The 25,615-nt window shown below is 40.9% G+C and overlaps 1 protein-coding gene across 3 annotated transcripts in view; it reads right to left on the reverse strand.

The window, feature by feature from the left end:
* The window catches only part of PCNT (pericentrin), a 176,577-nt gene extending 153,717 nt beyond the window's left edge, over positions 1–22,860 (reverse strand). For 2 of the 3 annotated variants that reach the window (XM_034786560.1, XM_034786559.1), the window contains exons 1-13: positions 20,313–22,860; positions 20,134–20,226; positions 18,664–18,840; positions 16,700–16,955; positions 13,053–13,108; positions 12,696–12,870; positions 10,083–10,219; positions 9,365–9,476; positions 4,991–5,255; positions 4,580–4,667; positions 3,642–3,858; positions 1,822–2,060; positions 300–775 (exon numbers count right to left, since the gene is read on the reverse strand). In XM_034786560.1, coding sequence (XP_034642451.1) covers positions 300–775; positions 1,822–2,060; positions 3,642–3,858; positions 4,580–4,667; positions 4,991–5,255; positions 9,365–9,476; positions 10,083–10,219; positions 12,696–12,870; positions 13,053–13,108; positions 16,700–16,955; positions 18,664–18,840; positions 20,134–20,226; positions 20,313–22,778 — 4,757 coding nt within the window. In that variant the 5' untranslated portion in view covers positions 22,779–22,860. The remainder of the gene's footprint in view (positions 1–299; positions 776–1,821; positions 2,061–3,641; positions 3,859–4,579; positions 4,668–4,990; positions 5,256–9,364; positions 9,477–10,082; positions 10,220–12,695; positions 12,871–13,052; positions 13,109–16,699; positions 16,956–18,663; positions 18,841–20,133; positions 20,227–20,312) is intronic. The other variant, XM_034786561.1, reaches the window with a different exon arrangement.
* Positions 22,861–25,615: the final 2,755 nt, after the last annotated feature.

Raw genomic sequence — 25,615 nt, forward strand, 5'->3', positions numbered from 1 at the left:
GAGGCAGGGCTGGAATTTTCCCTTACTAGCAGATTAGAAGTACAAAACTGAAGTTCCCATTTGTTTCTATATGCAATACCATAGTGATTATTTTTTAATAACTGCTGGTCTTAGTGTGTATTTATATGAAGTAAAAATCTAGCAGTGAGACTTCATGGATAACACTACTGCTCCTTGCTAAAATAATACATGTTGTTATATTTAAATAATATTTTGGTGCCACCAAGTGACAAAATTATGAATTGCCATTTCTTATGAGGTTTTAACACAAGCACAGTAAAAACCAATTAATTACATACTTGTTCTGTGCTTCCATAAGTTTAACTGCACATTCCTCTTGGAGCCCAAATGTGGCTTTTTCCAAATCTTTTTCCATGAGTGCCTTGGCAGCTTGCAGTTGACTGTCGTACTGCGCCTGAGCTGTCTGTGTAGTCTGCATACTTGCCAAGCTATCCTCTAGCTGCTGCAAACTGTTCTGCTGCTCCTTTAGGGACTTCTCCAGTTCTACAATTCGGGCAGCCTGCTGATCCTGAAGCCGATTCATTTCAGCTTCACGAAGTTCAAACTCCTTTTGCAAAGTTTGCTTCTCAGACTCTGCCTTGTCTTCAAGTTCTGCCCGTAACTGTGACAACGTCTCTTCAACTTTGACCCTCAGGGCCTCTCTTTCACACTTCCATTCCTCCTCCTTTTCTTTGTGCACTTGTTCCACTTGCTGGACCTCTTCTCTAGCTCTTTTTAATTCATTCTTGTGATCATCAACAAGTTTACATTTTATCTATGAACATTACAAAAATAGATAAAGAGGTGAAACCATATCGACTGGAAACGTTCAGAATAAAATACTCTTATTAGCCATTTAAACTCCTACAGGTCCTCAACTGTGGACCACTGTGGTCTTCAGAGATTCGACTGGTCATAAGGTCCTGGGTTTACCACCATATATTTTCAGCAGCTAAATTTACATTAAAAGACAGCTAAAATGCATTAAACATTTTACTTTTCTACATAAGCAATTGCAGGGATGTTACAGAACTGTAAATAGGAGGAGGAAATCTGTGCGACAGTGACTGGTGAACAAGAGAGAAAAAAGGCAGCCCACAGGACACACTGCATTGAAAAGGTGGGCCACACCACACCCAAAAAATTACCATTTTACCATCTAAGAACCATCTAAATATTCAAATCTTGTGCTCGGGTCAGCTTTCAAAGCAAAAAACAAGATTCAGGTGTCAATTTGTTGATGCCTTAATTAAGTTAAAGCACTATTAAGAATACCAAAAGAGTAGTAAAGGAAGATTTAAATATTGACTAAATTCCAAAAAACATTTTCGCATCAAAATGCCCTAAAGCCTGAATTTAAGTCTTTCAACTTTTGTCTAAGATCCTCCTCCTCTCATTCGCTGCACTTGCCATTATGTCCATCACAAGGGGAAATAAGCATAGCATACACTTCAGATCCTAATCTTTCTGCAGGTTAGGGCGCAAAAATAAATAAATAAATCTGAAATGGTATTAATGTAATTTCAAATGTGTGATGCATGGGCAAAGGTTGAAGAATGGGGTGATTAAGTTCCTATGAAACTGCTCAACTTCAACCTTTACATATGCATCACCCATTTGCAGACCCAACTCATCAGAACATTACAAGGTTTTAGCTATGCAACTCCCATTAATACTAAGACCCCACTACAGACAAGAAAGTTCAAATGGTAAGTATTGTTCCAGACACTATTCCCATTAATTTTGCTTTATGCCTGACAGATGCTGTATTTGACATAGTTATGTCATATTAAATACAAAAAACAAACTAATACATACTACCTTTTCCATCTCCTCTTTCAGCTGGGCTTCATGCTGGACACCAATGTCTTGGAGTTTAGTAATCTCTCTCTCTAAGTGTTGTATTTCTCCTTGCAGTTCTGCAATGTGCTGTTTCTCACACTGAAGGAGGGAGAGTTTAGCTTTGTGCTCATTCTCCAGCACACACACTCGTTCAGCAACCTCGGCTTCAACCTGGCGGGCTGCATCTTGAGCACTCTGTAGACGCAGCTTGGTAATTTCTGGATTGACGGTAAAATAAAAACCATTTTGCTGTTTGTTTTCATGGGTCATGATCATTCATAAAAGTAAAAAAATGAAGCTCAGTCATGACAGTAAAATAGTAAACACATCAATGGCTCGCTCGATTTCAAGTCTACCAAGAAGTACTTAATAAAATGTTTCCACTTACATTCCTTATAATGGTCCCTTCTGGCACTGGAATCTATGAACTACCTTTTAATCTACTATACATTATCACTACCTGTGCAGACTATCAGCATCTCCAATATAAATGGTACAAGGAACAGGTCATCACTTTTTCAGAGCCTAGTGGATAATGAGGTGGCAGATTTTCTGAAGATGAAATATTCTCTCAGCTCAAGCATAACCTCAGTAAACAACAAACAATATTTATCAACACAATCTCCCCCAAAATAGCAGAAAAGCAGATTTGCCAAAAATTAGCAGGATAATGAATTTTTCATTTGAACCGTTTGTCCAGTATCTCACATTAGAGATTGCTGAATAACAGAAATATAGTACACCTTTTATAAATGATTTGATAAATAGCAAATCAAATAACATCTGACTGATGGTATTCAACCAACTCTACTCACAGTAGAACATGGCTATCTTTCAGGGTACGGATGCCGAGTCCAAAAAGCTTTGCTCTCACATATACCATCTCAGAGAGGAAATACATATAAGGACTACCACTACCTCCTCCCCACACCTTCATGGCACATGTAAAATTTATAGAAAAACCTCTTGAAATTGCTTTGCACTATTTTAGTATAAATAGGTTAGAAGCAGCATGTTTCTTCCAGGAAAAAAGGGACAACGGTGAGAAATTGCATAAAACATTGCTTACGCCCATACAGAACATTCCTTTGTTAAACTTAGTTATACAACAGTAGTAAAGTAGCAAAAGATTTGGGTTTTTAGGAGGGGATTATTTCTTTAGCTTGAGCTCTCTGGCCAATTTTTAAAGTAATATTTTCCTGACTCTTAATATAATTCTCTCCCCCACAAAGCTGTGTGAAAGATCTGCACAAACCAAGAAACTTACCAATGGAATATGCAGGGAAAACAGTGAACCCTACTGTACACTAAGCGCTATTAAAGCCATAAAAATCAAAAAGTGAAGAGATATGGAACAGGATTTTTTCCCTCCAATCTCTTTCTGCTAGTGGTCTAGGCGTTTCTTGTAATGCTAAAGTAGAGAAATTTTCAGAAAGAAGTGCAACAACTTGACAGGGCCCTTCTAAGCATCAAATATGGCAAGTACCACAGGAGTGTCTCATGTATGTAAATGGTTCCTCAGCTGTAGTTCATTATATTCTAGAAACTCACATTTAGGACTCTAGAGCAGGAATATTTATGAAAATAAAGATAAAGATGTTCAAAAGAATCGTTAAAAAAAAACAATTCTCAGTACCATTTTTAATAAGTTTAAAGTGCTAGATTTCTTTTATGTAATTCCAAACTAATTTCGAATTTTCATATTCCTTCAAATAATCCTTTAAAGCCTAAAGATAAAAAAAGTTTTGACAATCCAAGAAGCTTTCCATTTTACACATGAACCTGCAAGTACATCTTACCTTTGATGTGCTCTTCCGAAAGCTTGGCACGGAGATGTTCAAGATCTAGACAATGTTTCTTTTTTAATTCCTCAATTTCTGAAATATATCTGTCTGAGAGATCCATCTTCATCTTCATCAGGTCCTCCTTATATTGGAGTGCGAGGGAAGATCTTAAGGAGTCTAGTTCATGTCTGTGTTTTTCCTCCAATTGCAGTCGCAAACAGGTAAGTTCTTCCTGCAGAAAATACACATTCAGAACAGAGACGGATACCTTTACCCTTCAGATAACTAGGCTAAAGAATTAATTTGTAAGTGCACATAGCATATTGTAAACATACAAGTTCACTTACCAGTCTGCCTCCTCAGAACATTCTTGCTTCTACACCCACCTCTACCTCAATTCTGGGAGTAGAAGGATCCCCAGAAGGCCTAACTCTGCTTATACAGTCATGCTGCCACGAGGTAAAGTAGAGCTCCAGGAGCTGCCAGAGGATCTAGGAGAGTGGGAAATGCCTGTAGGCACCTGAGTAGGGGCTTGTCAAGTGTTTTGACACTAACATAGGGGAAGGAGACTGCTTATACTATCATTTGTATTACCATAGCACCTAGAAGCCCTACTCTTGGACCAGTACCCCATTGTAGCACTCAGCCAGGAGCCACACAGGGGAAAGGACTTCCCAAGTGCCATGGCAACTCTTGAAACACTTATTTCTAAAGCAGCAAGTAAACAAAAAAGCAAAAAATGCATCAAAAACATCCTTTGTTCACTTATTTTGTCAAGTTGTATAGTTTTGTAAGACAATACCTTATAGTATACTTGGTAAAAACAATAGTAATACAAGACCTCAGTATAGCACCTGCTATTAAAACCATGCTAACAGGTGTGAAGCAACTGTCATGTTTTTGCGCAGATTTTAAAATGTGCAGTATCATTTTTGTTAAAATTGACACTTCACCTTGTGCTGCTCCAGTTGCTGAGTTAGTTGGTCAAGTATATCCCTTCTCTCTTTTTCACTTGCCTCTTCTAAAAGTGTGACCGAGGAGCTGAGCAGAGAAAAGGGATTTAAAAAATTAAATTGAATACTCACTTTATAAAATATAGAATTAGAAGAATGTATTGATTCTTAAGATATTAGAGTATACATACGTACAGATCAGCATCTAGTCAAATACTCCTGAATAACCATTTCAGCAAGAACCTGTCTGCATCCAAAAAACTGTCTGCAACCATTACTAACTTTCACCCTGGGGTTTCTGACCTCCCACCACCAATCCAAATACACACACAAAGCCTAAAGTGTTTTCTAGGAAAGGAAAGTTGAGTGTGTTTTGTCACAGATGAGATTAAAGAAAAGAACAGTCATCACCTGATATCTAAAGGCTGATCTTGACTAATCTCTGACTCCAACAAAGAGTATTCCTTTAATTCTTGCAGCCTCTGATGCAGCAGAGTTAATTCTTCTCTGTAGTTTTCTTCAGCTGCCCCTAGTTTCTCTTCAAAATAAATTCTCAGTTGTTCCAATTCAGTTTCATGTTCGCTTCTTCTTTGCTGCCGCTGCTGTTCAAAGTCTTGCTTTAAACGTTCTATTTCATCCACATGTGATGTGCGAGCCAGAAGCTGTTCTTTTAATTCTGGGTAGAAGATGGAAAAAAACCCAATACCTTTAACCTTGTTTTTAATCAAAAACAAAAAACCACATAAACACTTTGGACTCAATCATAGATCCTATGAAGATGAACCGTATTTTGGGTGGGGAGAAAAGCACAGAACCCAACAGGCTGCATCAGAAAGAGTCATGCCTTCAAAGACAATGCCAATGCCTCAACATTTTTTGGGAGGGTTAGCAGAGCAGGTCTTGCTACGCCTTAAACTGAGTACAAATTAAGGGGTGAGAGAGCAGAGAAAACATAGCCACATCTCCATTTACCCCACACTTAGGCCTTGTCTAGCAACATATAGCATCATCATTCAGGACAGAGAATCTGTAAAACGGGGATTATGATACTGACCTCCTTTGTAAAGCATGTTTTGATCTACTGATGTAAAGCACTATATAAGAGCCTGGGATGATGATGCAGAGCCCTGAAATGGGGGTTGAACCCTGCACCTTCTAGTGCTCCCATAAGGCAGGAATAATAAGAATTACTGTAGTTGCTTTGAACTAAATTGATTTACCCCAGAAACAGCCTTCCTAGCACAAACTACTTTGAAAAATGTAAATCTAACAATTAAATGTAAATTTAATCTTGTCAAAGGTCTTGCTTTGCTGATAGATTGGCCGAGTGTGGACTAATCCCCATCATGTAAAACTGTTAGAATGCCATGGCTTTGTTGAGTACAGAGCGGTCAAGATTCTTGTCACCTAGAATGATGGGGTAACACCTATGAAGGATAACTGTCTTCAATCAATTACAGTTCTTGTAGGAAGCCAAGAGAATTAGTAGATGAAGGAGACTCATAGGTTTCTGTATACATGAACTTTCAGAAAGGCTTTGTTGAAGTCCCTCACTAGTGGCTGTGATAGATTAGGAACTGGTGAAGAGGTAGAAAACAAAGGACAGATTAGTAGTGGGATGCATCATGGGTCAATAGGAGGACCAACTAATTAGAAGAGGGCAGGAACATAAAGGAGGCAAAGTTGTAGACAATTATTTACATTATTCAAGAATATAATTTCAGAGGGATTGAGAAAGCTAGATACTGGGAAACAGGGTTTATGGAATTCAGTATGTACTGGAAGGAATAATTAGAACTCTACAGAAATGCTGATGTATTCTAAAAAACAGCTGTCTACTCAGGACCAAAAAGTGGGTGTCACTGTGGACAGCTCAATGTGCTGTGAGAAGGGGCAGGGAAAGGGCTAGCTGAGAAAAGAAAAAAGGAAACTACGTTATTAAGGGCTATTAAGAAAGAGAATGGATAATCATTCTGTCATTATATAAATCCAGAGCATGCCCTCACCTGGAGCACTGGGTTGCATTCTGATCACACCGTCTCACATCACATGAAGCAGAAATAGAAAAAGGTCCACAGAATGGTAATAGTAGTGATTAGAAGCATGAAAAGATATTAATGTTTGATACGGTTAGGACCACTTAGTTTAGACAGCAAATATGAAAGAGCTACAGAAAATAATAGTGCACAGAAGTCAGGCACCCTTTCTTATTTACCTTGGTAATTCAAGAACAAGGAGGACCCCATGTAGTCAAAAACCCACAAACTTAAATCTGATAAAATGATTTTTTTTTAAAAACCAACACCACAATTAGCCTGTGCAACCTGTAACCACCAGATATTATGGAATCAAGGTTCCAAAAGCAGACTGGACGGCTATACTAATTTGAATATATACAATTACATTTCCAGACAAAAGACAATGACATATCCTTAAGTATGCCAAGTAGAGACATCGCAAGCGAACTAACATCTAAACTGCATAATCCCAATAAAGCTGCATGCAAATACAACTAATGGTAAAAGCACAGTCTTCTGAGGTCTTTTTCATTCTTACATCTATAGTGCAACACTTTGTGCACGTACAAGTGTGGCCATGTCACTCACCATCTAATCAAAAGGCACCAGCTCTCTGAACAATCCATTTATAAAATTAATGAGGTATACAGCCGTAGAACATGTACGTTAAGCTCTAAGTTAACAAAACTTTTATTTTAAGATCACTCTCATTCAGGAAACGTCTATAGTACACTGAATATAAAATGAATGCTATTAATGGCAGATTTTACCATCACTCCACTCTGCTTTCTCTACCTTACACTTACATTTCAGCATAGCTGCCTTCAGACATTTCCATAAGACCAACTTTTCAAAGAAAGCACGCAATACTTATGACTTTCCAAGACCTCCGTGACTTCTGCAGCGGCCCGTGCAGCTGGCCTGGGAGCCGCCTGAGCAGTTCAGGCAGTCCCTAGGCCAGTCACACAGGGCGCGGCCTCAGGGCTGTGGATTGAGGAGCGGGGCAGTGCTTACCTGGGGGGAGGGGAGCTCCCCGGAAGGCTGACAGGAACTCCCCTGCCTCAGCTCCTAGCTCCACATGCTGCCTCCGCCCACAGGCACCGCCCCCGCAGCTCCCATTGACCGAGGTTCCCAACCAATGAGAGCTACAGAACCGGAGCCTGGGGCGGAGGAGAGGCAGCACGTGGAGCTAGAACTGGAGGGCACCGCTTCTCCAGCCCACCAACCCTCCCCACCCAAGCACCCACAGCACCCCCTCAAGGCCGCTTCCCTGGGCACCCGCGGCGCACACACACACATCCAGTTTTAGTCAGGGGTATCTAGTAAAAGTCATTAACAGGTCATGGGCCGTGAAATTTTGCTTACTCCCCGTGACCTGTCCATGACTTTTACTAAAAATACCCGTGACAAAAACGTAACCTTACTTATGGCTACATTATATGTTGCATTGCAAATATACTGGGACAGAGTAAATATTTTTGTTGTAATTTTTATGAGTTAATATCTTGTTTGAGAACTGCAAATTTAAACTCACTTTCCTAACTTTTAAATGTTTGCTCTTCTGCTTGTTGGTTTTGGGGGTTAATTATTTTTTCAAAACCCAAACATTCTTGAAAAGCTAATATACACTTAAAATCACAGGCTGCACTGGCAACATTAATTCTAGCATAAAGAATTTTGTCTGGAAATTTCCCTTTTAAAAAAAATTAAACACCCTTAACTTGTAACCTTGGAGAGCAGGGAGATCGGACATTTCCCCCACAAGGTCTGCAGAAGGAGAGGACACTCACTTCTGCTCACCTCATAACATCAGCGGGAGAAGAGAGAGCCCTGTAAGGGATGAGCAGGTGAGGGGATCCCTTGCTAGGAACATACAGTTTGGAAGAAGGGGAGAACAAGGGGATTGTGGGGGCATTCCTCCTCCTTCCCAGTGGATCTTCTAGGGATGAAAGGACTAAGCATTAAAATGACTACCTTAATACTAATGAATCCCTTTAATTTTAAGATGTAATTCCAGAATCCTTGTCCACCTCATTTCAAATCTACTATGAAACCCTATTTCAGCTTCAGAACTAATCTAACCTATGCCTTTGTTCACAGATATTAAAGTGGGCCAAGATCAGGGTAATGATAAAAAGCCAAATGACAAGTTTTATTGGTGGGCAGTAGGGATTACTGCCATCAATATTTTGTGTTGATTTATATCTTTAAAAACCCTCCACATATTGTGCATAATACTATTTGACGTAACCATGTGTTCCTATTGCTCCTATCTCATCTTAAATTTGATTTTAAGATTTAAGGGACATGGGCTGTATTTTACTACCTGTTTGTAAACTGCCAAGTGCTCTGGTTACTAATGCAACATAGACAGATGATAGCAGTGGCAGCGACAGCAGCAGTGATGACAGCTCAGCTGCAACTTCAACTTTGGCACAGATACCACCACACCATAATTTGACACAATAAAATTGTAGGGCATCTCTGCCTTCATACTTCAGGACAAATTATAAACCACCAGAACAGGATTGAAACTTTCCCCATAGGCGTGGTATTGCCTACTTGAGGGTTTTAAACCTTATTCTGAAGCATCTGGTACTGGTCAGAAACGGAATTAAATGGACCATTCATCTAACCCTGTATGACAACTCCTGCTGTATGCTCCTGTGACTGAATGCCCGTTCAATACATTTTGTTAAAAACTGTTTCACACGCAGCGTTGTTCTAGGTGAGCTAAGGCAAGAACCGAAATGTGTTTCAATCATACCACTTAGCTCTTGTCGACTTGCTCGTGTGCTATCAAGCTGAGACCAAAGCTGTTTGATTTCTTCTTGTGATCGAGTTTTTAATTCTTCATATGTGGCCTGAAGTTTCTCCATCTACGAAAGATGCATTAAGAATTATATATTTTTTTAGTTTTAATAGCTTCCTATTTTCATGTCTTAGAAACAGCTAAGCTGCTAATGGGTGGAAATGCTATAGTACCATCCAGACCCTGGGTTCACAGCAGAGGCTGGTGGAGACACTGAAACACCTAACTCCTCTATGAACCTCCCTCTAATTGAAACAAATGAGGGAGCCATCCGCTTATGTCACAACTGGTGAGACTATGAATGTGGTGAACAAAATAACTGAGAAAAATATAGGAATCAGGAACTGAAACTATATTAAATAAGAACTATGGTAAAGATTTGATTAAATCGCAGGAAAGGCCACATCAGGAGATCTAGCAATGTGTTATATAAAGTTAAGTTCAGCTAAAAAACTATGAATACTATTCTAATATCAATTTGTGTTTCATGCTCTTAATTTTGATATAAAAAACAACAAAAAACATACATCATGCTACATATCCCCTTAAAAAAAAAATCTAAATTTTAAATACAGAAGAGTGGCCCACATTATTTAATAACACTTGTGGCTCCTAAATACTATGCCACTTACCTAATTCATACCAAACATTCAAAACAAAAAATCTTATTAACCTCCTGCTGCATCTCCTGTTCTCTTTCCTTGCTTTTCCTTTTCAAGTTTTCTAGACATTGGTCCTGTTCCGTCTGCAGCTGTTCACGTAGTTTTGTAATTGCCATCTGGTGTTCATTCTCCAGGTTTTTACATTTCACTACAGAACAAAGTTAGTGCTGTTACATTACTAGATTAGACTTTTTTTTTCTTGTGAACTACCTAATGCAACATCAGTTTTGTGACTAATTAAAGCACAAAATTATGAATCCAGGCCAATAAGCTAATAGGCTAGCTAACTGTAAGTTTAAGGCATTTTCTATCTAGGTTAATAACTGACAGGGCCATTACAACCTTGTGAAAGGCACCAACTGGCTAGCTCAGCACAGGCACTTATACCACAGTAATGAGCATGCTAAGAACTGTAACAGTAAAGAAATGCAGGAGGTGGAAACTTGGAATTTCCACACAGAGCCTTATGGTCCACTGTATGAAATGCCATCAGCAGGTGATGTGGTCCTGAGGGAGGACGCCAGAGGCGACTACCTGAAGACAAAACATATGTAAGAGACAATGCCATAATAAACAGCAGCAGCCTTAAATGCACAGGGAACACATTTCTCCAGAGAACCTCCCATTCACAATGTTGCTGGCAGCCAGGACTGGAAGGGCAAGGAGACATAGTTGGCCATGGGACTGGAAAACACTTCTGCTACCAGCACAAACAGTTGCAGAAGAAGGAAGGCAGACAAGGACAGATAAGGGCAGATGCACTCACCTCAAACAGACAGGAGCACTTGGAAGATTCATGTCAGCTGGAGTCAATCCCACCACATAAGTGAGCTCTCCCTAAGCAAAATGGACCTGCCACCTGCTTCTCCACAACAGACCTTTGCTCTGCCACAGAGAGGGAACCCTGCCTGCAAGTCACTCCCACCCAGCCACAATGCAGTGACAGAAATGATTCTGTCACATACAGATAGCTGGACTGTGCACTCTGGGGGAACAAGTAAAAAATCAACAGGAGACTGGGGAGGAAGAGACTCATAGGTAGGTTCCTTCACAGCAGCCAGAGAACTGCTAGCAGGATAGTAAAAGCATCCAATGTTATGCATAGGTAACAGGATGGAGCTTATATCTCAAGGCTGGTTTTGCTGCATTCCAGCTGGCACAAAGTTCCCCAGTGCCAGATACCCTGAAGCCAGCTTTCCATTTATTTGAAATAGTTGCCATTTCCCCTGGCTCTCACCTACGAGGTACCTCAGAGGACATATGGCTCCTAAACCAACTGGCCAGCTCTGCCCCCTTCACTTCCAGCTACACCTCTTGCTGATAGAATTCTCCAAAGGCAAGGGCTTCAGGAGCCCGTCACACTCACGTTTCAGACTCCTAAAAGCAGCAAAAATTTTCACACGTGGTCATTTATTCATCCTGGCCCTCACTTTTCTGAGTAGTGAGGCTTTCAGTTACTCTGCTGAAGGTAACTTTTGAGACAATTATTTTAAAGAACTGCCAAAATCTATCATACGTCCATATTGTTAAGATCCAAACAGGAGTCTGGCTGTTCAGAATACCATCTGGAAATCTTTAAATCAGGCAAAACACTCACTGAAATTAATGGAAGTTTTGCCTAAGTAAGACACTTAGAGACTATCATAGACTTTAATGTCAGAAGGAACCATCATGATCATCTAGTCCAGGAGTTCTCAAACATCCTTGCAACCCCCTTCTGACAACAAAAATTACTATACGACCCCAAGAGAGTGGGCCACAGCCTGAGCCCCGCCACCCTGGGCAGGGGGACCAAAGCCAAAGCCTGAGCCCAAGGGCTTCAGCCCCAGGCAGGGGGCCTGTAACCTGAGCCCTGCCACCCAGAGCTGAAGCTCTCGGGCTTCAGCTTCAGCCCCCCGTAGTGGGGCTTGGGATTCAGCTTTGTCCCCAAGCCACGGCAAGTCTAAGCCAACCCTGGCGACCCCATTAAAATGGGATCACAACCCACAGTTTGAGAACTGCAGATCTAGTCTGACCTGTTGCACCTCGCAGGCCATAGAGCCTCAACCACCCACTCCTGTAATAGACCCATAATCTCTGGCTGAATTTCTGAAGTCCTGAAATTTTGATGCAAGGACTTCTAACTACAGAGAATCCGCAATTTACTCTAATTCAAAAGCACAAATGACTCATGCCCCATGCTGAAGGATTCGGCCCTCAATTGACAGCAAAATTGTAGCTTACAGTCTTGTTGTAGCTATGTTGGTCCCAGGATGAGAGAGAGACAATGTGGGTGAGATAATATCTTTTATTAGACCAACTTCTGTAAATTGTAGGCACTTACCTTTTTTATATTTGTGGGGAAAATGCATTCTGGGTTTTCACCTTAAGTTTGCTACAATTACAACTACACACTAGCCAATGTGGCTTATCAGCCTTTATATTTAAGATGTAGTCACTTTGTAACTGCTAATTTCTGAACAATTACAGGTCATTGGCATGGTTCTAACTGCAAATGTTAAAATTGAAACATGATTGCTGTTTTATATGCACTGTACAACTCCTAAAGTTATTCTAGCCAGCTTTAATCCCACATAATAAATATCTTGCAACAAAGCTAATGCTTTCCAAAGCGTAACACTTACTTTCCACCTGCTCTTTTTTAAGAGACAGACTCTTCAGCTCCTCTTTAACTCTTTCTAGTTCCAATTTCAGAGTTTTCTGCAGTTCACCCATTTCAATCTGATGTTTTTCAGATAGCTCCTCATGGATGTTTTTTAAACGTGTTTCGGTCTTCAGTGCCCAGTCTCCTTTAAGAGTCTAACAGAACAAGATAGGTGCATTAGTAAAGCAGTTAAGAGTAATTTTTTTCTGCTTCTTTTTATTTTATATCACATTTATTTGCCCTTTCAAAAATTTATAATAGAAAAGGGAAGAGATCATGGCAGCTTTAATTTATAGTACAGTTTCATCTTGTCCAGTATACAGTATGGAATTTATACCTCCAGGGTCTGGATGTGTTTCTTTTCCATTTCCAATTCTATTTTCTTCCTCTCATCTGCAAAATAAAATTCTGTTTACTAAACGAACTAGTAAGAAACATTGGGGTCTAATAACATTTTAAAATACGGAAGGACCTACTTTATTTTAAACATCACATTCAAGGCATGAATTAGGAGGTACATAGCAGTATGATGTACCACCATCTCTCTCAAAACTGCTCTCTTATATGCCAGAGTGTCAGCTCTTATTTTATAGGAATAAGTGTCTAGCTTGTTTCAGTTGCAAAGAAAACCATGGAGATGTAAATTTAGCGTAACTGGTCCAGCACTGTTTGCCCAAGTCTGCAGAGAGCATGACACCATTAGAGAGGTGTAAACTGCCCCATTCATTTCAGTAGTGTTAACTTAGATGCCCAATAATAACATTTCAGATGCCAACATTGCTAACTACTACACTGTGCAAAGAATGCAAGAAAGAGGAGGGAGAATCATATTGCAAAAATCTGCACAAATTTACTGAAAGTGGCATCTTATTTTAACCATGGGGAGGGGGGGGGGGTAGGAATCCCATTTCTCTTCATCAAAAAGGAGCCAGAGTGCAGCAGTGCATGTGAGCTGCTCCAAAGGAGCTCAGCGGAGCACACAGATATATGAAAACTTCATTTGGGGGGAGGGGACAGCCCAAGGAGTTCAAAGAACACTCATGATCACACTTTGAATGTCTGCATGATGCATGCAAGGGGCATACTGAGGTTTCAAGTGGATGGGGCTTATTTTGTCAGCAGAACTTGGGAGAGAACACTTACTGTCCCCCCTCAATTCTACCCCTGATCAAAATAATATTTCAAGCTGCTACTCACATGTCATACGCCTATGTGACCAAAAACCAAGCATTGTGTGTGGAAGGAAAATGGAAATAGTCTTCATCTTCCTTTTACTATCTAGCAGCCAGAGCCACTACGTAGCTAAAGTTTCCATTACAAATTTGATTTCAACCCTTGCACCCGCCACCTCCCCCTCCGAAATGTACAGTGTGTAAAAACTTGCTGAGAGAGATTTTTTTCTAGCGAATTTGAAGTAAATGTGGAACACATTATCTAATTTATCACATTATCAATTTTTAAAAATAGACTTGTTCAGAGTCTTAAAAATCTAAAAAAGAGAAACAGTTTACTGAACTCATCTAGTAGAGATCTAGTGCATAGGACCAAAGTTTAATTAATAAAACCATTTAAAGAGCTATATACCTTTTACATATCATTATCAGAATGGGTCAGTGGAAGTTGCAAAGCTAATTTCGGCTCATCAGTAGCTCCAGAGACAGGAACAGAAGCAGAAGACAGCAACTAGTGAGAAGAAGTACCTCACTCTCTGAGTCTCCTACACAGAGCACGATGCTATTGTTTTGGATCACTACCTGAAGGCTGCTTCCCCCCCCAAGATCTCTATACCCCCTCCCAACCACATCCCATTCCTCAGCTCTTTGCATAGCATCTCCTATGGTCTAAAGGAAAAGAGGGAGAGAAACTGAAGAAAGCAGAGGGCTTGAAGGGAGGATACGGAATGATTTTCCCTTCCCTCCTTCACGCTGGCCTCCTGAAGTCTCCAGCAAGTGAGACCCAACAGCAAACCTGAAGAGGATTGTCAGCCTCCTTCCACCACCACTTTCAGCAGTCTTAGCATCAAAGGCCGAGGAACAATCTTAGACTTGTTAAAGATTAAAAGAGAGAGTCCTAAGGCTCTGAGAGGCTGACCATTAGCCTCATAAGCTTCACATGCGGATGGGAGTCCTAGCACGCAGCTAAGGCCAAAGGAGGCACTTCTCAGCAGAAGTTCCCTAAGACACACTGGAGGTGTGTGTGAGATATGTTATGCAAACTTTTTCTAAAGAAGAAATCAATATTTCACTCTCACTCTGCCCGGTGAAGATGCACTTGTCCACCAACAAGTCTCATGCATCACCTGTACCCAAAAAACAGTTGAGGACAGGGCAGAGACTTCAACCCTGACACATACTGAAATTCCACAATGCAGAAGTCTCCCTTCACTATAAGCATAAGGGACTGCTTCATAAACTGAGGGAGGAGAGAGAGAGAGAGAAATCAGCCTCCTCAATATTCTCTGATGGCACCTGTAGGCCTCAGCTGTTTCCACGAATTGAGACAGCTGCCTGTTGGCTCTCAAACAAATTGTCGTTGCAGTTCAAAGAAGGCAATGACTTGCTCAAGGAGTCATCGTCTGTGTCAAGAAGCACCAGAGTGGCATGTAGAAGCACAAAGAGCAAAACCTCAATGCAATTTCAGCAATTCCAACAGTCTAGCTTGATGGTGTTGAAACAGTCACGTAGAATGTTTCACCAAACCTATGCCACCAAGGGCAGCACTGATACAGATTTGTAACTCATCTGGGACTCTTGACTCTGGCTCTCCAGCTGAAGCTTTCAGTACCGTCCAGGTAGACGTCTCACTTAATTTCCAGGTATTGGGAGGGAAAGCCAGGAGAATCTTCAGGTACTTGCTCCAAAAACACAACAATGAACCTGGTGCTGACTCAAGGTAAGGCAAAAGCTTATGTGGTACAACTGGTAACAGCGGCTGGCACCAACCAAAGTCTGATCTGGAGCAAAGCATAACAGTTGAAATTCAAAGTTAAAGACACAGATGATCCTAATACTAAGTGTGAGAACACCAAGAGTTTCAGAAATAAATATTGAAGAGGACAGATGACTGAAGAACCAGTTATTTAAAAGTATATTTCTGGTAGAATAAAGGTTGACAAGATGACAAAATGTGATTCAGCAATCTAGGAGGTCATCTTCTCTGAAGATGTTTAGAAAGAAACTGCTGATTGACTGGAGCACCAGTCTACAGGGATGACATAAGATGATTATGCTAGAACCAATGAGTTTAGAAACCTGAGTTTGGAGAAGGCCTTCAACGTATGATGCAGGGAGGGATAGCTCAGTGGCTGAGCATTGGCCTACTAAACTCAGGGTTGTGAGTTCAATCCTTGAGGGGGCTATTTGGGGCAAAAATCTGTCTGGGGATTGGTCCTGCTTTGAGCAGGGGGTTGGACTTGATGACCTCCTGAGGTCCCTTCCAACCCTGATATTCTACGAATGGGCAACTATCACAGCTAGATCTTTGGAAATCACGGCTTTATATCCGAGGCAGGCCTAAATCCCTGGAACATATAATGCCTGACCCTGTTCCTACTGCAGTCAATGCCAGTTTTCACAGATTTCAACAGGGACAAGAACAGGCCATAGGACAGACCAAAAAGAGGCTATGTTTACACTATGGGGCATATAGTGGCCCAGCTACGGGTCTGTAGCTATACTGTCATAGCCCCATAGTGTAGAAGCAGAAATGAGGTTTTTGTGTTGCTGTAAGAACACTAACTTCCTAACCGACAGTAGCTGTGTCGCTCATTCTTCAAGTCCACCTGGTTGCATCTACAACAGGGGTTAGGTTGGCATAGCTATGACGTTCAGGTGTGTGGATTTTTCACATCCCTGAGCATCACAGTAATGCCAACATAAATTTTAAATGTAGACCAGGCCTGAGAATCTCCCCATCAGAAATTGTGGGGCAATCAAATGATCAGCAGTTGCATAATCAGCCCCCTAACTCCCAAGTTCATAATACCTAGTTCCTGTTGATGTTTCAGTGCAATTTCTTCTTTTTCCTTCAGATGTTGTTCATTAATATGTTCCAACTCAAACTGATGTCGGCTCTGTAGAATTGCTACTTCCTGAGCACGCTTATCATTGAGCATCTCCCGTAACTCCACAAGGGCAGTTTCCTTCTCCTTTCTCAAGTTAGACTGCATCAACTCCAACTGGGATGTGTGCATATTAGTTAGACTTAGTCGTAAACCTTCCAACTCAAGATTGTGCAGTGTCTACAGTGGGAAAGCAAAAAAACATGGTTTAAGTGAAATATATTACCATTTTTCTATACCAGTTTCAACTATATACACACACCTCTATATTTATTGCTAGTCTGTTATTTTCATATAAAACATATTCATGGCTGGAAGTGGAATAGCAGAAAAACCAGATTCTAGTTCTCATCTGGCTTGCAGAAGCTTTTTATTAATGAGTACAATCTTTACTATTTCTCCTTCCACTAGTAAAGTCTGTTTGATATTATATCCAAACTGTTTGCCTTTTCTTTCTCTTAAGATTATCTGCTGATAGGGAATGCCTGCCAGCAATCCGCCTCCCTGCAGCATCTTCAGAAAGGTATGAAATGTAAAAAGGAAATTGCAAAAATACACAGTATTATTGTCTATAGCATTGCAGCAAATTTCCACTTTTACCCTTTGAGTCCATCACAGTGCATCATACCTCACAAAGCTGTCACTGGCTATCATTTGATACTATGGTAGAGTGAATAACCAATATCAGAAGTGTTGAGATTGAAACAATGATGTAAATATACATTTCTCTTGTGCTGCTCATTGATTCAGTTCTGACCCATCAGTTAGCAGAAGCAGCAACTAAGCTTTACAATGGATTATAAAGTTTCTATTCTACATATATACAAATACTTATAGCCAATATTTAGGGATTAGACACAAAAGTAATTGTATCCTATGTATTCCTAGAATTAATGGGGGTTTAAAAATGGATTAAATATTTAGAGAGATGGGAATTTAGGCCTTCAACCTGCCAAATAACATCAATGGGGCTACTCACATGCCTATAATTATATATGCGTGTAACAGCTTGCAAGATCAGGGCCTCCACTTGTAAATTCAAGTAACATCATTACAATCTTATCCAATACAGAGTCAATAAATATGTAACAATTAAAAGGTCCATGAACTCTTTAGAGGGATATTTGGAGTAATATTTAATATTTAAATTCAGAGTTTACCTAGTGTAGACTCAATAACAAACTGTAAAAGCCATGAGAAGGGATGTGACACACTGACAAAAATACACTCAGTATACACATTGCAGTAAAGTTGTGTGTGATGGATTACCTTCATGCAATTCATAAGACCTGGCTGAAGCAAGACTAAGTCTCAGTTTGATTTTCTGCCATACTTTACAATTCCCAATATTGCAGCACATACAACCACTATTCCATATTTCTAGAGGTCTAGCAACACTAGAGACTGGGTAAAACATTACCTTGCATTAGAATTTTGTGCAAACCTATCATGCAAAAAAAAAAAAAAAAAAAAAAAAAAAAAAAAAAAAAAGCATATCTATTGATTAGAACACCAAAAAGGCATATTAGCCTCTTATTCTTTGTCTGCCTCTCTCCATTCCCAGAAGTTACGGGGGATCCTTATTTATATTTATGAAGATAAGCAAGCTTCTTCCCTTCACAAATTGTCTAAATTTTGTCAATTTTCTAAAGAATACGTGATAAGATTGAGGACATTGGAGACCCTTCCATAGAAGATGGTATCTGCAGTCCTCTTAGCATAACAATCCCTATTGATTCTTCAAATGTAGTCTTTAGGATAGCACAAGGCATTCCGCCAAAGACGGCTTATTTTGTTAGAAAAACGGCTCCTCTTTGCAAGCGAATTAACTGTAAATTGTGACAGCCAGGAAATTTGCCTAAATAATTACTGTGCATGCATACTGTACCTGTGACTGGAGCTGAGTGTGCTGCATCTCTGTTTTGTGTGTACCTTCCATTTGTTGCTGAAGTTCATCCAACAGTTGCTGCTGTTCCTTAATTAGTTTAGCACGTAGCTCTTTCATTTCATCTTCATGTTTAATAATCAGTTCAGTAATTTCACGATCATGTTCTCTTTCATGAACCTGGAGAGAAGAACACTGTGACGTTCTGTACCTCAGGGGAACACCCTACATTCCTCATGTTCATCTTTATAAAATGATTGTGTGGTATGCAATGCAAAGTTTGTCATGTTGGGTGTCTTCGGAAGGCTCATGATGCACTGAGCATGGTTATTACAGTATTACTGTAATGTTATAGGTTATAATTTCATGTATGTAGTTAGGAGGCTGAAAATGTATCCTCATGGCTCAAAATAAGCCCAGGCAAAAACTCTCTGAGAGCGGAGAGGCACTTCACACCTCATCAGGACAGGTATGGGACAAACCCAGCCCAGCCTCACAGGAACGAAGGACGCAAGCCTAGGCAGCAACAAAAGAATCTGTTAGACTCTGGAGGGAGTCACCTCCCCTTCCTTTGGTGAGTTTGGAACTGCGATGAGGTAATGCTCACCTGACTCGGGGGGGATGGGAGGGGAGCCAAGAGGGAAGAAAGGGTATGATAAAAGGGAAAGACACTTGCCATGGTCTTCCCCTCTCTTCCACCTACATCTACAGACACCAAACCAAGCAACTGAAGCGCTGATCAAAGGGGAGAACGTGGCTGTAGAGCAACCAGCCAACCTGTGGTGAGAAGCATCTAAGTTTGTAAGGACACTGAAAGTGTTAAGATCAGCTTAGAATGTGTTTTGCTTTTATTTCATTTGACCAAATCGGACTTGTTATGTTTTGACTTATAATCACTTTAGTTAATAAATGTGTTCGTTTATTCTACCTGAAGCAGTGTGTTTGGTTTGAAGTGTTTCAGAGGCTCCCTTGAGATAAACTCAGTACATGTCAATTTCTTTGTTAAATTGATGAACTCACAGAAGCTTGCAGCAACCAGTAGGCATAACTGGACACTGCAAGACGGAGGTTCCTAGGGTTGTGTCTGGGACTGGAAGTATTGGCTAGTGTCATTCAACTGCACAATCCAAGGAGCAGCTTACATGCCAGAGGCTGTGTGTGAACAGCCCAGGAGTGGGGGTTCTCACAGCAGAGCAGGGTAAGGCTGGCTCCCAGACTGAAGGACTGGAGTGACCTAGCAGATTACCAGTCCAGATGAAACCAGAGGGGAACGTCACAAATACAGCACAGAATTTTTACTGGATTGTGGACATTTTGCACTTTTGTCCTTCCAGCATCAACAAGCCATTAGGACAGTAGTCTCAAAGTCAACAAAACTATCTTTACTCTTGCAAAAACCCATGTTGATTTTCCGTCTCTGAAGAAATCAGACATGCAGAATCTTTCTAAAATAAGCCTATTACAAAAAAATACCTTTTTTATTAATCCAATCTGTTCTTTTCGTTCCTCCTCCAAGTTCTGCTGTTTTTCCACCTTCTCTTTTATTTCTGCATTTAGCTCTTCTATCTGAAAAGAAGGATGAATTTTTTTGAAATTACCATTTACAAGCATTCAGAAATACAAATCCTCGTGTCATTATTAGAGCTACCTACCTCTTTCTGGTGTACCAGAGTCATTTTTGCTGTTTCAGAAAGATGATGAGATTCCATTTTACTAATTTCCTCTTCATAATGTCTCCTCATCTCAGACTGTACCTCCTGTAGGGCTTGTGCGGACTTCTGCACAGTCTCCTGAAGGTGATTCTCCAGTTCCACCTGAACCTTCTTCAAATAAGCCACTTCCTCAGTCAGTTTGTTTTCTTTTTCAATGTATTCCATTTTTTTTGCCTGTATTTCAATGTTAAGTTTCTGAAGTTCCAAGTTACTGGATTTCAATTTCTCCTCAAATTCTAATCTTTCACACTCCAGTGCTTTTTCAAAGTTTTTCGTTTTCATATTAAGATCATGTATATTTTTTTCAAGATTCTCTTCCAGAGCGTTTTCTGCTTTTATTAGATTCTGCTCTACAGCAGACAATCTTTCTTGTAAGGTTACATTCTCCTTAAGTGTGAGTGTTAAATTTTGTTCTTTATTATTGATTTCAGCTTTGAGAGCCTCCTGTTCTTTCAGTAATGTCTCTTCTACTATGGTTTTCTGACCAAGAAGTTCAGCCATAGTCTGGTTTTTGGCCTTCTGGGCATCAAGCTGGACTTGCATTTGATCCCTTTGGCTTTGCAAAGCAGCTAGTTGACGTCCAAAAAGGGACTGTACTTCACTCGTTACTGAATCAGAGGCAGTTTTCTGCTCTTGAACTTCTTTTACTAATTGTTCCTGAGCCCTCAATTGCATCATCAATGTTTCTCTTTCCTGCTTGAGGTCTTTTATCATCTCCTGCCAAGTATGCGACTTTGAAGCCTTCATTCCAAACCCTAATTCTTCACTACAAACTGTTTGATCTCTGTCTTCACCCTGCTTTTCCAGAAAGTTTATTTTGTTTTCAAGCTCTTTCTCCTTCTTTACTTTTTGATCAAGTTCTTCTTCACAATGAACCCGTGCTTCTCGCTCTTTATTCAGTTCTAAATGGGTAATGGAAAGTTCAGCTGTTGCTTTTTCCCATTTTTCAAGAGCTTCTTGGGTCTCCTGATAGGATTTGTTCAGTGCTGACTCTTTTTCACTGAGCTGCTTAATTAGCTTAACACATCTCTCCATCAAACCTGCTTTCTCTTCATCCTTCACCTCCTTACTGTCACTTATTTCATTTTGCACCAAGGAGTCACCTGACAAATATGAAGCAAAAGCCTCAGCGTCCAGCTCTGTTTCATCAGAAGTCCCTTGCAGTACACTGCTAAGACACTTTTGTTCATCAGGGCTAAACATTAACTTATCGGCTGTGGAGTCCATGTTGGGTTCTAAAATGATGTTGCTATCTAGTACAAATTTATCAAGCCTACTCTCTTCAGTGTCAAGAAGTCCAGAGTTGTCGGATATGTATGACTGCTCCTGTCTCTCAGTAGAGACAAGATATTTAGTTAATATGTCTGCATCTTCTATGAAAGATCCTAGTTCTATCATATTTTCTTCAGACATGTTATCAGCTTCATAACTTTTATGGCCCTTCTCTGCTTTGACCTTCTTTAGATTTGTGTGTGTATCTTCTAATTCAGTTTTAAAAGAGTCCACTCGCAAGCCATGTTGGAACTCCAGTTCTTCACGAACTAATTGTATTTCACCTTCATGCTGGCATAATTTACTCTGCATCTTCTCAAGCTCTGCTTTCTGTGATTCTGACACCGCCTGTAACAATTTTTCCTCCTGCTCTAAGTTTTTTAACTTCAAATTGTAGATAGTTATTTCTTCATCGTGCTTATGCTTTAAATCTTTGTTATTTTTTGTCTCAAGGAGCAGCTTTTCACTTAATTCCTGGATGAAGGAGTTGAGTTTTTGGATCTCGTCATTCAAATACTCCTTTTCTTGTTTAGATTCCTGTGCTTCCTTAGCCTGTTTTTCTGCATTAGTAAGCTGTAATTTGAGGTCTTCTACCAAATCCTTATACCTCAGCTCAATTTCAGATCTCTCTCTCTGAAAATCCTCCATTTGATTTTTAAGTTGCTTGCACAAGTTGTGTCTATGCATTTCAGACTCATGCAGTTTATTATTTAAATCAATAATTATTGCATTTAAATTCTGAAAATCTTCATCAGAATTCAAAGCAGAGAGTTCTCTTTTTAACTGCTCAAGTTCATTCTTATATTTTTTATTCATCTCTTCTTCACAAGCCTCCTTAACTCTTACTATCTCTTTTCTGTGAGACTCTTCCAACTGTCTACAAATATCCCTTTTGTGGTTTGTTTTCAATTCTTCAATACATTCCTGTTCTTTCATCTTGGCTGAAGCAATTTCATTTTTTAACTGCATTATCTCTGTGTCCCGGAGAGAAAGAGTGTGTTGTAGAAGAGATAAATTAGTCCTTTCTGATGTCACTATATCTTGAAGACCTTTAATGATTTCTTCTTTTTCTCCTATATTGTTGTACATCTGTTGCATTGTATTACTCAGATTCTCTTCCTTCTGTGCAAGCATACTTTCTTTATCTTTCGTATTCTTAAAAATAAAATATTACACATGAACTAAACACCCAGCTATTTCAATTTCTCTGAAATTTTCAATTTAATATCCCTCCCCCCCAAAAATTTCCCTTAACTGGAGGGCTTGCTGATTTGTCTATGCCACGGAGAAAGCTTGCCCATGAGAGTGGGAGGACTTACACCGCTGATTTATGGTGTGTTTAAAGGAAATGTGTCCACTTTTAAACTATATTTTAAAGTCACAATTCCACAGCATTAGGATGAATGCATATTAGTGACTGGTTCCACAGTACACTAACTTTTAAAAACAGAATTTTTTTTCTCATAATATCACTACAGCAAGTGTGAACATTGCACAGGTGTTTTAATTGTGCATCTTCATATCTCATCATATTTGGGTTTCTTGTAAGTATGACCTCAGCTGAATTTCTTAGTTTAGAATGCTTGTTTTGGAGGTATTTACAACATTCTTGTAATTCCCTCCTGACCCCCAAATCACTGATGTCTCAGATGTCAATGCAGTTTAAGGGTTTTTATTCGGGAATTCCCTTGCATTTTAAATTAAACATTTTCACTCATGAACACTACATAAGAAACCCAAAGAGACTGCTACTCATGGTACTTGTAATCACTTGAACGTGGTTAGTATTTTTTAACTTTTAGGGCCAGATTCACCAGCGTATGCTAGCTGTTCTGTACTATTCTGAACGAGTGCTAAGCAGCCAAAGCATACAGGCCAACTAAACTGGGTTTACGGGTGTTCTGTATCAGCAGAGGAATACATCAGAGGGCAGAATGCACTCCTCGGTTTCCCCTTCCCTCCTGCCTTCTCTGTTGAATAGACCTAGTGCAACAGGTAGATTTTTTTAGGATGAAAAAGAAATTTCATAGCATTATTTTTGATCATTGAAAATTTCTCCTTCAACACAGGCTGGCACATAAAATCTTCTATTTCAGAAGCACTCATGAAGAGCTGTCCTATTTCAAAACAGCCTCCATTACCCATTATTCTCAATGGGACTGAGGTCACAGCCTGCCCTTAACAAAAATAGCTACTGCCTCCCATTGCTCACAATGGAAACAAAGTCAAACTGCCCTCAGGGAAGACTGCTGGCCCCTATGCTACCAGGAGGTAGAGAGGAGCAGGTGAATGGAAGCAGTGGCAACCTTTGCTAATGACAACTTGTGCCATCAGTCTCTTTGAGAATAATACAAAATGACAACCCTTTTGAAAGAGGGCAATTCTTTGAGTGTTTCTCTGAACAAAAAATGGTTACCTCTCTTTCTTTTCATAACTGTTGTTCTTCGAGATCTGTTGCTCAAGTCCATTCCATTTTAGATGTGTGTGCACTCACGTGCACAGTTGTCAGATATTTCTGCCTTAGTGGTATCTGTAGGGCCGGTTGTGGCACCCTCTGGAGTGGCACTCCCATGCAGCAGTATACCAGGCGCCGCCGGCCCTGCGCCCTCTCAGTTCCTTCTTGCCAACAACTCCAACAGAGGGACAGGAGGGCAGGAAATGGAATGGACATGAGCAACGCATCTTGAAGAACAACAGTTATGAAAAGGTAGGTAACCATTTTTTCTTCTTCGAGTGCTTGCTCATGTCGATTCTATTTTAGGTGACTCACAAGCAGTATCCACGGAGGTGGGCTCGGAGTTCACAGCTTAGCGGCTTGCAGCACTGCCCTACCGAAGCCAACATCGTCCCAGGCCTGCTGAGTCAGGGCATAGCGGGATGTAAAAGTGTGGACAGATGACCAGGTGGCCGCTCTACAGATGTCCTGGATAGGCATATGGGCCAGAAAGGCTACCACAGAGGCCTGTGCGCTACAGTGACAATTGCTGGGAGTGGCACCTACGCTTGGTCGTAGCAGAAGCAAATGCAGGCAGTGATCTAAGAAGTAATTCTTTGAAAGGTAGTCCAGTATCCACTCATTCTGTTGGCTACAGCGACAAATAATTGCGTCGACTTATGGAACGGCTCGGTCCGGTCAATGTAGAAGGCCAGTATTCCTGTATTTGGAACCTCCCCCCACGAAGTCTCAGGTAAGCAGCCACTGGCACTATATGCTTTCTTTGAGGTCGGCAGAATAGATGAGGACGTTTGCCACACCGATTTGACTATTTCGAGCACCCCGGGTAGACGGGCAGTACAATCTTTGCCGGTGTGGTGGCCGAGATGACATTGAAGAGGTCGTCTGCCACCTCAGCGACCTCTTCAATTTGCAGACCAAGATTTCCAGCCACCCATTTAAGGAGGGCCTGATGCTCCTTAAAGTCGTCCAGAGGACTGCGATGTGGGATGGTCTGGCCACCTCCTCGATGATGATTATGTCACCTGATGGATGGTGTCATCCTCTCCTTGTCAGGGGAGGGCTCCCTTAGAGCCAGGGTATGGTGCGCAGGCTCTGCTTCCACCATAGTACCGTGTTCCGATTGCAGCATCAGCAGTGCATCGGCTGGTTTGTCCGATGCGACCATGGAGGGCTGGGAGTACTGGACCGGCATTACCGGCACACCCCCCCACGGGTCCCAGTATGGCCCCTGGGGGGGCCACGTCCCCTGCTGCGTCAGCACCATGGCCAGAGCCGCCTCCATCTCCCACATCACAGGGGAGTCACGCCGCGTCTGCGACGGGCTAAAATCACAGTCCGACCCTGACCATGTCCCTCCGGTGACCACAGTGGGGCCGTTGAGGTCTGGGTCTGCCTATTGACCCTGGAAGGCGATCGACAGGGGGACAGGTACCAGGGCGAGCACGAACAACGCCGAAATCCTGAACGAGCCCTCCAGGACGGAGACCAACGACGACGAGATCTTCTGGGAGAC

The sequence above is a fragment of the Trachemys scripta genome, chromosome 11 (assembly GCF_013100865.1).
Source record: "Trachemys scripta elegans isolate TJP31775 chromosome 11, CAS_Tse_1.0, whole genome shotgun sequence".
Lineage (NCBI taxonomy): Eukaryota > Metazoa > Chordata > Testudines > Emydidae > Trachemys > Trachemys scripta.